General features: G+C 32.0%; 1 protein-coding gene across 1 annotated transcript; it reads left to right on the top strand.

Moving 5' to 3' along the window:
- The first annotated feature begins 3,540 nt into the window (after window positions 1-3,540).
- On the top strand, window positions 3,541-13,376 carry LOC139511818 (probable G-protein coupled receptor B0563.6). The gene is made up of 2 exons (XM_071298918.1): window positions 3,541-3,573; window positions 11,339-13,376. The coding sequence occupies exon 2, from the start codon at window positions 11,353-11,355 to the stop codon at window positions 12,571-12,573; it is 1,221 nt and encodes a 406-aa protein (XP_071155019.1). The 5' UTR covers window positions 3,541-3,573; window positions 11,339-11,352; the 3' UTR covers window positions 12,574-13,376.
- The last annotated feature ends 240 nt before the right edge of the window (window positions 13,377-13,616 follow it).

Here is a 13,616-nt window from a genome sequence, read left to right as displayed (position 1 = left end):
TTTTTTTAATTTTTGAAAAGACTTCATATTATATTATATGATACTTCAGTTGTACCTTCTATGAGCAAACTAAAATAACTAAATATTATTATTTGTTCTTATTTTGTTCATATTTTATAAGTTACATTGATTAGTAACCTTTAATTAACTGCAACACGCTATAAAAACAAATTAATTACTATAAAAACAGTTCCCAATTGTCCCACATTTAAACTTCCCAATTGTCCCATAAACATATTCCCGATTGTCCCACACAATTTCATTACCTTTTTACCTGTAATTTCAAAAAGTGGGACAATCGGGAAGACACCGATGAGTTTTCATTGACAGGAATGGTAATATGTCATTCTCGATAACGCATAAACTTCCGGAGGCTTCACCCCCGCTAATCTACTACCAACAGGTTCTTTGGCCTGGATCCGCTAGGGCCTTCAGGCCCCTCAACAAGGTTCGGGCGACAGCGATATACAAAACTATTATTTGTTTGAAGTAAATATTTGGTTACATTGAATTTTGAAGTTGAAAAAAGAATATTCACTGAGAACAACACTCGAGTATTAAAGTATTATTAGCAATCAATGTTTTCTTTGTTTTTATAAAGTGTATATGGTCCGAGAACACAATTATTTCGTAATGCATTTCTTTAAGAACATAAATGAAAATAAAAAAAATCCCACCTGCGCTTTCTCAAAGAAACTTTTACAGTGTGTTGTACTACTTTTGGGACAAATTATATCAAAATTATAGAAAACTTCATCGGCTCTAACTCAAAATATGGACAATTTTATGTTTAGGGCGTCTTGAAATCTTTTGACAGCTTCCGAAGTGTAATTTTCAACCTTTTTTAGCTGGACCAAATCACTACTTTCCTTTAAAATTCTGGACCCAAATTTTTTAACAGTGTAATTTCACCCCCTACTTGCAATTTGAGGCATTAAACATGGAGAAATAAATTTGGAAGGGGTATAAAAATTAATGGCAAGTAACCCACTGTCAACACTAGGGACTATATTCGTGACAACGAAAATCAAGGGACGACAATTGTGGTCTCGGACCATATATTATATTAGTCTCGGTCAATGTATCATTCTTAACGTGTTGGAGCAAACTGTATTCTAAGTAACAAGTAATTGAAACAGAAATTCTTGTATAAATGCCTTCGGGATTAAATAAATTTAACAAAATAGATCTAGTGATAAATAGTAAAATAATTCAATAACAATATTATAATAATATTTGGATTCATTAGGACTCTCTTTTAAAAAATTGAAAATATTTACTATACGAATCAATAATAATGATAAATAAACATTCAATAGAATTTAAATGCGATAAACAATTATTCTATAGGATCACAAAATGAACGATTACAATCTCCACGAAAAGTTCAGAATTTACAAAAAGGTAGTAATAAATATGTAGTTACGTTTAAATTATGATACTTTATCCTTTATTCATTCCATTCAAGTCCGGATGAAAAAAAAGTATTAACGAAATCTGGTACGTAACACTCGGGCAACTTTTTAATCACAAAAACATCCTGAGATCGTTGATTCTCAATCACAAGCGCTTATGGTATTTATGCGACTGTCACTATTAAGAAATGTATGCGAATGTCATGCAAGTGAGAGGTTTACCTAGCTATATAACTAGGTTTAATCCACCATTTTCTATACATAAGAAAATACATGTACCAAGTCAGGAATATGACAGTTGTTATCCATTAGATTGATGTGTTTTAGCTGAAGCCTTTTCATTTTGCCATTTGATAAGGGATCAGGTACAGTAGCTTTAAAAGAAATCGAGACAAAATCCGGGGTAGAGGTCTATCAGTCGCGTGATTGTTTTTCATTGAATTTGCATTTTCGCATATTTCTTAGTTTACTTAGAACGATTGTGAAAAATGTGTTATCACATATCCAAACAGTTAAATCTGGATGTATTGTCTATGTCTTAGTAAAAAAATGGGTCTCATTGGGTGGGGGTCTGATCCCGAATCCCGCTTACTGTTTTGTCAAATTCCCATATCCCGCTTACTGTTTTGTCAAATTCCCATATCCCGCTTACACTATGTACGTAAGCAATTCTCGTGTTTTTGGTAATTTCCTGTGTCCCGCTAGAAATCATTTCCCGTTTTCACGGCACAATAATTTGACTTTCACGTGTCACGCTTACAAAAAATCGGCAATCCCGCGTCGCGCTTAGACCCCAATGAGACCCACTAAAAATTCTTTCTATTAAAATATCAGAGACAGATTCTTATTTTTTGTTTTTGTTGTTATTTGATTTTCCAAAATTAGACAATAACGTATCGAAACAGTTTTGTCAGGGTAAGTTCCGGATTAAATGAAAATCCAAAAATCATATAATGAAGAAGAAAAAACAGTCCAGGAAAACCACGTTATTCATAAATGTCGGTATAATAGATAAAAAAAATTTTTAGCAGATGTACTTGCACTTATACTACCTATATTAAATAAAATTGCTAATGACGCTTATGAATAAATTATTGTTGATAGTTACGAAAATGAGTATATTTCGTGTATTTATTTTCTCGATATTTTCATATCAGATTCATGAAGTCCATATATGAAAAATTCTTTATTCACCTTTTTTTTTCATGACCACCCAACCCCTCGTGCGTAATAAAAGAGTCGTAAGATTAACACGGTTTTCGTTTTATATTTTGCATAAATCTGTTTTTAATTAGTTTTCAATGTTATTGAAGATTGAAAACAAGTTTCGCTGCCTTAGTTAAATTGGCGGCGGCTTAAATGGCTATCCAATGTTTTTATTTCGCTCGATGGGACAATTTGATATTGGATAAGCAATTATTCTTGGGTAGATCCTTTACTTTATTTTTGTTTTTACATGAAGTATGTTATTGAAATCGATACAACAGTTATAAACATCCTCATTATTGATCTGTGATTAGCTGTCAATCAAATGACAGATAGAAAGGTGGGCGAGTTTGGGGATTCATCTTGTAACGCAGTTAAGTAAAGAATACACAGACGATGATACGTAAATATAAAAAATTGCCTGTATGCAATTCAATCATACATTAATTTTCCAATGGAAAACGGTCACCATGATTTAACGAATTTGCACGTTTTAATTTCTAGATGTTTTTTTTTTAAATCATTCCAAAATGACTGGTTATTCCCTATTATTCCCTGTTGCGACCACGTACTTTTGTTATCCCCAAATTGAAAAGGTTCCCTTTTGTGGAAATATAATTATATGTGTTTGTGTTTAGTTCAGCTCTTGTCGAAGATTATATATGTTTGATGTGATATTTTAACATACTGTTTTAACCTAAAAGGTTATACATATGATATAGTGATCAAGCTAAATCCTCATTGTTAATCGTTAAGAGGCGGGATTAATAAGCGTCAATTTATGGTACTTTAATTAATGATTTACATTCATTGCCGAAGCGATGTTTAGCCAAACAGTTTATTGGTTGGCCAATTTAAACAGGAAATTTATTTCATACATATAATATATATACTTATGAGACTTAAAAATTTTAGTTTGACAAGACACTTGGAAAGTTTTTGATCTATATAGGTAAGTAAAAGTATTGTATGTATATTCGTGTTCTTTGGTTTTAAAAATCATAGTTTAACTTATACAAACAGAACAGTCACTACATGTATAATTGTAAGGGGTGACCATTAGTTATTCTTGGGGAGGACTGGACAGGAGGTTGGATGGGTTTTTTTAAGAGTTGAATATTCATTTTCATCTGTTTTTAAGCATGCTTACTTTGGCGCGCTATACAACGCGAAAATTTATTTTCACATTTGAACACAATCTTAATTTCGTGTTGGAGAATATTAAATTTTCTTTTTCTTTTTGAATTTTTGGGCAAATTATATATATATTTGTATGTGTGTGTCACATGAGTCAAAAGATTGATAGATAAAAATAAAAAGTATATTAAACATGTTGGAGAGTGGATGTTAAGTAAGAAAATATTTTGGCGTTTTAAGTTGGTGAGATGGTTACACCATGAAAGTATTTATATTGACTTCATTTTACTGCCTTAGTCCAAGGTAACGAATGTCAATATTTGTATTTAATTTTAAGTGAAACATATGTTTTTATTGTGTGTTACAGCTTTTTGATATTGTTTCAGTATAAGATAAAAGGATGGGAAGTTGTCAATTCTTTATTCTTTTCGACGGTCGCAGCCCGTACAGGGGCGGATCCAGCCATTTAAAAAAGGAGGGTTCCCAACCCAGGACAAAAGGGGGGGGGGGTTCCAACTATATGTCCCCATTCAAATGCATTGATCGTCCAAAAAATGGGGGGGTTCAACCCCCGGAACCCTCCCCCTGGATCCGCCACTGCCGTAACAGAGAAGTGATCGAATTTATGTTTCTTTACCGTCAAAATTGGCTACGTTATCGACAAACTTAATTGAGTAGTGACCGAACTATTGGTACTTTAACGTTAAAAAGATTGACAATGCTGACAAACTTTCATGTGTCGATAATCAAGTTTAATACCGATAATATTGAAAATAATTCTAATAATATGAAACAAAATATGTCCATGCACCATTTCGATTGGGCGAAAAGTAGTCATTTCTTCAAAGTCAGAACAGAAAAAAAAGAGTCTTGATAGTATTATTTCCTTTACAATTTTACCCAAAACTAAAAGAAATATACTGGTAAACAATTAAAAAGGTGTTTGATAGGAATGAAGTCCTTTATTTTTTCAGACTACAATGTGTACCGTATGTGTGATGGATTTGAATTCAATCAATAACACAAAAGGGAGGACTGGTATTTGTACTTCTGTTAGAATATGTCTTCGTTTGTTTCACATGGCAAACTTTTTTCTAGTACAGTTTAAACGGGAAAATTTTGTTAAGAATTTTTTTAATATTACAAAATAACGAGCAAAACTATTTCTTACAATGGCACACACAGAGAATATTTTTTAAGGACGCAACAGATCGAAGTACAATTTTAAGTAGTACATAGATGTGCAATAATTCAGCTTCCTGTGCATGTCCATGAAGTTCTAAATTTTGAATGTTGATTTCTTTAAAAAAAACACCATGTTTTTACAATAAAAAATCTCAAAATGTCCGTTAACAATGAAAAAGTTTGACCATGAAAAATCACATATCTAAGAAAAACAGTCGTTTAATTGATTATAAGAAAGTTTCAGTATATCATGTCAAATTTCTTTAATTTGAGAGTTTTGCTTTAGTTACAAATGTAGCTCCATGTCTGATGGTGAAATAAAAATGAATGTCTCAGAAAGTGGTGAATTAGTTTCCATAAATGACAGATGAATCGGGCCAAGCTTAACAACTTACAGTAAACAGACCACTGTAACATTGACGCACTCGTCGAACTGTTTAAAAGATTTGTGTTTCTGATCAAAAATTTATATACAACTTCATTTATAAATTAATCTGAATTTCATAGCGCGTCGTCACAATAATGAAAGTTATAAAAAAAATCTATAACCAGCAGATCTATACTTCTATAAAGAAAGTATTCTTGTACAAAAGGGTATTTATAAAATACTATACAATAGATAGTTTACCACAGAAATCTTGAACGGAAGTTTCGACAATTTTAAACAGAAGAGATTTGAAAATAAATTTAATTTTAAATAAACACTGAAATAATTTTAATACCTCGAAGGTGTAAAGAATAAACCAACAATCTCAATCTTTTCTTCATTACACTAACCGACGAGTTCATGTTTACAGTAGAAACAGTGGATGTGACTCCAATAAATTCATTATCATTGTAGTCATGAATATTTAGAATGACATTCAAAACAGTGTGGCTGTGGCCATTGATTGACACATTAAATTCATCCATTGACTGGGACAATTTACGTGAACGTTTGTCTGTAACGACCACTGTTCACGACGTACCTACGATAGACATTTAAACTGTGGGGTCACCAAAGGTTTCTTAACGCCTTTACTTATAAAATAATTCGAAAAATTAATCAGGAATAACCTTTATGTTTTGATTTATATAATTGGTATAAATCAAAACATCGTGTTATTTCTGATTAATTTTTCGAATTACTTTATTAAGGTGTTGAGAACCTTTGGTGACCCAATAGTTTAAGTGTCTTTAAAAAGTACATAGTGAGCAGTGGTTGTTACATACAAACGTTCACCTAAATTGTCTCAGCCAATGGATGAATTTAATGTTTCAATCAATGGCCACAGCCACACTGTTTTGAATGTCATTCTATCACTTATATTAAATTGATAAAGATTTTATCGAGGTCGCACCAACTGTTTCTACAGCTAAGATCAGTTACATGTAACACAATCTCGTCTATTCGCACGACGAAGCCATTGTTTATGACAGAACACACATTCTAGATTATGTATTTTTGTTTCCGTCAGTTCGAAAGTATTTGATCATTTCAACTTCTCGGTATTTCATAATATGTGTCATGAACAAAGACATATGTTTGATTGAATAATGATTTCCTCGTAACAAATGATAGAAATTTCGGAGATCCCGTATTTGATCCTTTACCGTAAAATGAAAATGTCAATGACAGAGGTTGATTATAAAAAAATGTTTTACTGTGTTAAAAAAACTTCGACTTCAACAATGAAAACTTACACGATCACTACTCTGTTACGGGCTGTATTACGATTAGTACACAGGTACTTGGGTACAATGTTCGAATATGTTTTATCATTGTTTTCACTCACGGACTATTATTTTTTTTTAATTTTTAAACCACATGCATCAAGTGTTTTTTTTTTAGTATGGATAGTAAAATTCAAGATATTTTCACAGGGATGTATTCATCCTAAACAAGGTAAAGTAAGCTCAGACGTGTTCAGTGTGTGGTATATAAATAAGAAAAAAATCCAATGCAAACAATGAAAAAAACTGAATATCTAAGGTGCGGATCCAAGATTTTTTAAAGCGAGAGTGTAATTATCGATAACTTCAATATATATTGACGAGCGGAGGGCAAACCTGTTTTAGGAGATTTATACTAAAAATTGATTCGTGTTGCGAAAAACATTATATTTTTTTTGTGATTAGCGGAAGTGATGGACGTCGTTCTCTTTGGCCTCATTTTGATCCGCAACTGAATCTTGTTCCAAGCGCTTGTGTAATTAAAGGTTAGGCAATACTTGTATACGCACGATACACTTTTAAGTGCTCACGACTAAAAAGGTAATTCTCCACGGAATTGTCTCTATTTTACAATTTTATAGAGAATTCACTGCTTAGCAGACCTATAAATAAATAAAGGTTTTGCTTTACATTATTAAATGATTGAACATAATTACTAGGAATAAAGACAATACAATTATACTCTTAAATTATCTATAACACTAAAATTATTTTTTTATGATTTGAATGTATTCCGTTTTTATGGATTTTAATGCTGTACATATATTTTTAATTCGTCATTTTAGTATAAACAAAGTGCTTTTATCTAAGGTTTTAACTTCTTGATTTTAAGCAGGAGACAACAGTTATATACATGTTATGATTGACAATTCATAACATATGTACAACTGGCTAATGGAAGAGGTCTTTAATGATAAATGAAAATAACATTACTGGTATGGAGAGTTGTCTCATTGGCACTCATACCACATCTTCTTATATCATTTCACCTGTAATTTACCTGTTATTTACCTTTAAAAAAATCGGCGTAAATGGAAAAAAAATCGGCGCAAATGAAATGCAGATCGGCGCAAATGCAAAACGCCGGAATCAAAGAATTCAACTTTATATATAACTAATATAGTACAAAGGTGTAGATTAAAATTTACACCACTCCAGGCCCTTTTGTTTTCCACGTAATTAATATTGCCAATAATTAAGAAGTTCCGGGTCGAGTCCGATACCGGTACCAATAGTATATTCACCTGTTACCTATTACCTTATCTGTACGTTCCGGATCTAACAGGTGCACCACCAAACGATGTATTTAGGATTATGCTATATACACGGATCATAATCACAGGGTTGACACTACTAAATTCAATCATTGTCAAATTGTTACCTATTGTAGTATTTTAATCAGTAAGACTTTCTAAGATAATAATACGAATACTAAAAATCTGGACTAAAAATAAGGTGTATATAGGAACCGTTTTCAATTTGTTAGCGGGCATGACATAAAATAGTGAATCAAAGAATTCAACTTTATTTATAACTAACATAGGACATTGCTGTTGATTAAAAAATACTCCATTCCAGGACCTTTTGTTATCTTAATAATTAATATTACCAATAATTGATAAGTTCCAGTTCGACGGGTTCAAACAGAAATATTTGAAAGCAGAGAAAACTGTGTATCTTATAATCGGCATGACTTTATCAGATAAAAAATAATCCTAAAATAAGGCTTGCGCATAGTTATATACTTTAATTCAGTCACGGACCCGCGATATGACGGGTGTGTTCTAGTTCAAATAATACAACCTGATCAATCATTATATACCAGTCAACAAAAGAAACGATACAAGACTTTTTTTCAAATTTAAGATAAAGTTTTCCGTTTATAGGACCAATATAGAAGGTAGTAATACTTAATTATTATGGAAATATAAATCCGTTTAAAAAAATATTTTTTTTTGCTTTCGTGATGTTTTTGACGATTTTTTTTTTGTTTTTTACAAAATTTACATAAAACGACAATTTGAAAAACAGAAGTTTCAACTAATGATGCCAACCTCTCATTTAAAGTTAAAGACAATGTTTGCCATCAATTTGTTTTTAAAAATCATACAGTTTCTTCGTTTATTTGTTTACCAAAGTTCGGCCCCACGAGAAATCGTTAAAATGTAAACATTATCAACTGATTTACCATAGACAGTATGTGTAAAGTGATATTCAAAAAGCGGTCACAATCTTAAAACTAATCCGAAATGTTCCAAATTTACTGTGTGTTGTTTTCATATCCAAAGCATTGATTTGAGACAAAAATAAAAAATTTTGCATTTTTTGAGATTTCAAAAAAACACTTTTTTTCCCAAAAATTTGAAAAAACAATATTTCAACCCATTAGTTATAACATGAAACACAACTTGATTAGCATATTGAAAAGTTTTAAACAAAGTTGAAATTTTATTTAGTACTTAGAAAATTACGTGTCGATTTTTTATTCAAATTTCCGCAAAACTTATTTGCACCCTATAGGGAAAACGGTACTATTTATTCTGCCATAGGCGACAGTGTTAACATTTTCTAAATTTACCACTTTTTAAGATAAAAGCCTAGATAAAACAGTTATATGTTGTGTTAGTACTTTATTACTCTGTTTTAAAAATTAAAGCCAAATAGTATCATGACCAACTTCCAACGGAGCTTGTTTATGTTATCTATGCCCACCGTCATTTTGCACCAAATTTATGAAATTTTGCAAGTCTTTTCGAATAATTCTCTAGAAAATATTTCAATAGGTTTTAAAATTTATATTGTAAATATACACACTGCAGTTATTCATAGATAAATAAAAAATATATTGTACCCTTACATCCAATCACAGCGCTCCTAATTAGACTTCCTTCACCTGCCTTGGGTACACAAAAGGCCAACCTAATGCTGGGAAAATTAAATACTACCGTTTTCCCTATAGTCGTTTACAGGGAATTTAGATACTTTCCGACAAGTTTTGATTTTCATTATCACATGTGCATACATTGCAAATGAAAGCTTTTTAAAATAGTGTATTTCATTTTGTTTTATATTTAATACTTTTTGATAAATTTTATTTCAAAGTCGTGTATCGTTTCTTTTGTTGACTAGTATAGTAAAAAGATGAATGCATTCTGGTTTGCGAGTTTGAATCAAGGCTTAATGAATAAAATCAATCGAAAAGTCAGTTAAATATGTTACCTGACAAAGGATGATTTGTAAGGCCAGAATTCTCTTAGACTATACATGAAACAAAATATGAACACCAGGGAAATGGTAGGAAGGAATTGATCTGTATTGTTTCATATGTTAACTTGTACTGAGAAATTTGACACTTTAACATACAACACAAAGTTGAATGATAACATTTATCGGATATTTTCATTTAAAGACGGATTTTATTGTTAGTTTGTATTTATGCTTCAATGACAAACACTTATTTAAATTGTTCTGGTATGCATTTTGATCTTGAAAAAAAAGACACTGTTAAGAATATGTAACGTACTTGAATCAGCTTAAAGTTTGGGAACATTGGGAGAACAAACCAGGAAAGAAATCAAAATAGAAAAATTGAAAAACGACCGATAAAGAATCGAAAATAAAAGTGAACACACACAAAAAAAAGCGATTCACAAAAGCAAAAGACAGCACTTCATTGCACAATGAATTAACTCACATGCTCCGAATGGTTGAGCAGGTCTTAGACAGTATTTATTGATAACTAGCTAGTGGTATACGTTCGTATTTGCAACAACAGTACCTTTTTAACCAAATGTGACTAATGTTAATCGGACGACAAGTTTTGGATTATCTCATTTATCATTACCAACATTTTTTTTGGAACCCGGACGTTCTAGTCTGAGAGCTTGCCACAGTATAAACCTCGAGCTGTCTTTTTCAGGTTGTTTTGTTTTCGAATCGTTTTGTTGCCTATCCATTGACGTCTATATGTCATAATGTCTGTTATTGCATAATGGTACCAAATATATAAATGAATTTAACTTCAAAAACAATAGACTGAAAAAAATAGAGATTTCTGGATCCGCCGCCGACAACCGATTCTAAAAGGTTATTTTATGCTCATGTTGACACCTATTCTCAGATTTCTGATTCGATGTTAGCAGATATGATAACTATCATTTAAAGCTTTAAAATGTCCATGTACCATTTAATGGCTGACGATCTATTAAATATTTGACGGTTAATAAACGAAAGTAGAATTTTCTTGCACATTAAGATGAATATCATAGCTCTACGGCGTAGATTTTTTCTATGATAATGACCTCATGCCTTGAAGTTATAAAACTTTCGAGTTTGTTTTTTGTACTCATAATCCAAAATTAACCAATCAAAATGCTGGATTTCATACTTCGAGCATGTTTTTTTTGTGCTCCGAGCACTGAGCAAATTTTATGACTTCAACACCAGACGTCAAGGGAAAAACTTTAAATTCAATTCTTATCAGACGTTAAAATAGTTTGATAAGCTGCTAACACCGATATTCTAAGCAGTGGCGTAGTTCCGTTCTTTTATTTGAATGTTTGTGATTTTTAACCTATACATTTTTTTTATAAACTACCAGACAAGCTCTTTATTTACACGTTATGCTTTAAATTTGGAAAAAAACTAATTTGCACTAACCAAATGATTATTTTTTTTTTCAGAAAAAAAAGTGAAAATGCAGTCGACAACAATATCGATGACATACACATCAATAAGTGAGAATGTGACAGCTAATATAACTTCGGACAACGGTACAACAGCATCGTCGAAGAAAGTACTGTCTCTTTTGGATCAACTTAATCAATATGATGAGTTCAAAGCTGCAGTTGTTATCAATAATTATTACCTTTATGTTTTATGTGCTTTAGGAATTCCTGGTAGTGCATGTGCTCTCATTACGATATGTCGCATGAAACCTCTTACATCATCATCTGTTTACATGGCCATGCTATCCTTAGTCGACGCCATGAATCTCGTTTTCAAATTGTTATACTTGCTTCTTACACTATATGATGTCCGACTATTTGATAATGGTTGTAGAACTATGTTCTTTATCGGAACATTTTTAATGCACTATTCGAATTGGTTGTTAGTATCTATGACGATTGAAAGATTTATTGCGATTTGGTTTCCGTTGCAAGTCACAAAATTATGCACTAAAAGACGTGCCTTTATCAATATGATAGTTTTGGCAATAATACTGATGGCCCTAAACTTTCAATTCTACTGGACAACAGTTGAGCTACCACATAAGGTATATGTGTGGCAGTGTTCTTTCATGGATGAATATGTGCATTTCATCACTAAGGTATGGTACTGGATAGATGGCGCTGCTTACAGCATAGTACCTTTCATACTACTCTTGATATTTAATACGATGATTATTCTTGGAATAAAAATGGCGTCTAGCAAACAAAGAATGCTGACCAATAAAATTGACAAAACACAAAATACCGACAAGATTAAACACCAACAACAGATAACTATTATGTTAGTCAGTATCTCAGTTGTGTTTATTATCTTGACTATGCCGAACTGTGCATTTTTCATCATGCAAGACTATTGGGATTACACTAAAGATGTCCATACGTATGCACAATACTTTCTGGTGTATAACATCGTATTTTTCCTGTCGGATCTTAACCATGCTATTAATTTCTATATGTATTTTCTTAGTGGTCGTAAATTCAGGACGATGTTTATAAACATGATTTGTTGCTGCAGAAAGAAACCACTCCGTCGGCCATATTCGACAACAATGACTCAGATGAGTTCTGTGTCAATGCGTAATGGCTCGGCATTCAACACTACCTTATCCTCTCAACAGGACATTCTGAAAAACTCGGCAAATGGAACAGATCACAGCAGCAACTCTACTGTAAATACAATTGCTTAAAACTTCTTAATGTACGATTAGAACTAGATATGATTGGATAACTGAAATACTTAATCAGTGTACATTAGAATGTTTGAGAATTTACAGATGTTGGTGATAGCGGAGAGTTAACTTTGTACTAGACCTACACGCTGTGTCGGATTTTAACGTTCTAGTTCACACAAAAAGAGTGTTCAGGAAGACGAGTCACCTTACCCGGACATATTATTAGCCGTCAGTCCTTAAAGCTATGCATGTGCTTTGCGAAAAGGCAGAAAATACGAAGTTTCAGAAGGTTTTTTTGATTTTAACCCGTCCGGGGTTCGAACTCACAACCTCCCACACTCTAGGCGATCACGCTACCACGAGACGATCGAAACGGTTCATATCAGATGAAAACAAATATGTATTATGAGGTTATGGATAAGAATGGCTTTATCTCTGTATTCTTTTGTGTGTTTGGCATTTATCACTTATCAGTACTCTTTTTTTTCGGGAGCAGGACAAAAGTAACCAATACACAAACAACTGGACAATACAAGTGAACATAGGCCCAGAACGTGATGTTTATTAAAAATCTTCTATACAAATATTACAATACGGCTATGCATACGAATGAAAGATGTGCTACTGCTACAATATCTACAAAATTATAGTGCTAGACTAATTTATAAATATATATGTACATACAGGCATTTAATGCATCAATTTCACCATCAAACATCAAGCTGATTTCTGCTTACAGAAAAAACACGTTTAAGATTCCTAAAGTTTGTTGAATGTAATAACATATGTGTTTTAACATTAAAATTGTTTTTCTGAAAGTTTGCTTATTCAATTTTGTATGTATTTGAACCTATAAGATAACAGGACCAAACAAAAAACGAAATAAAAATGAACCCCAACCCATATAAACCCAACTAAAATAAGCAAATAAACAAACAAACAAACACCATAATCACAAAATAAAACTCCCATAGACACAAAAGACCAAATAGACCAAAAAAGTTGCATAAGTAACATAAATGAACCAATTCAAAACATGAAAATAGAAGAAAAATACG

This window comes from Mytilus edulis, chromosome 2, assembly GCF_963676685.1.
Source record: "Mytilus edulis chromosome 2, xbMytEdul2.2, whole genome shotgun sequence".
Taxonomy (NCBI): domain Eukaryota; kingdom Metazoa; phylum Mollusca; class Bivalvia; order Mytilida; family Mytilidae; genus Mytilus; species Mytilus edulis.
The sequence above is the reverse complement of the archived record's forward strand: the minus strand, read 5'-3'. Positions and strand labels throughout refer to the sequence as shown.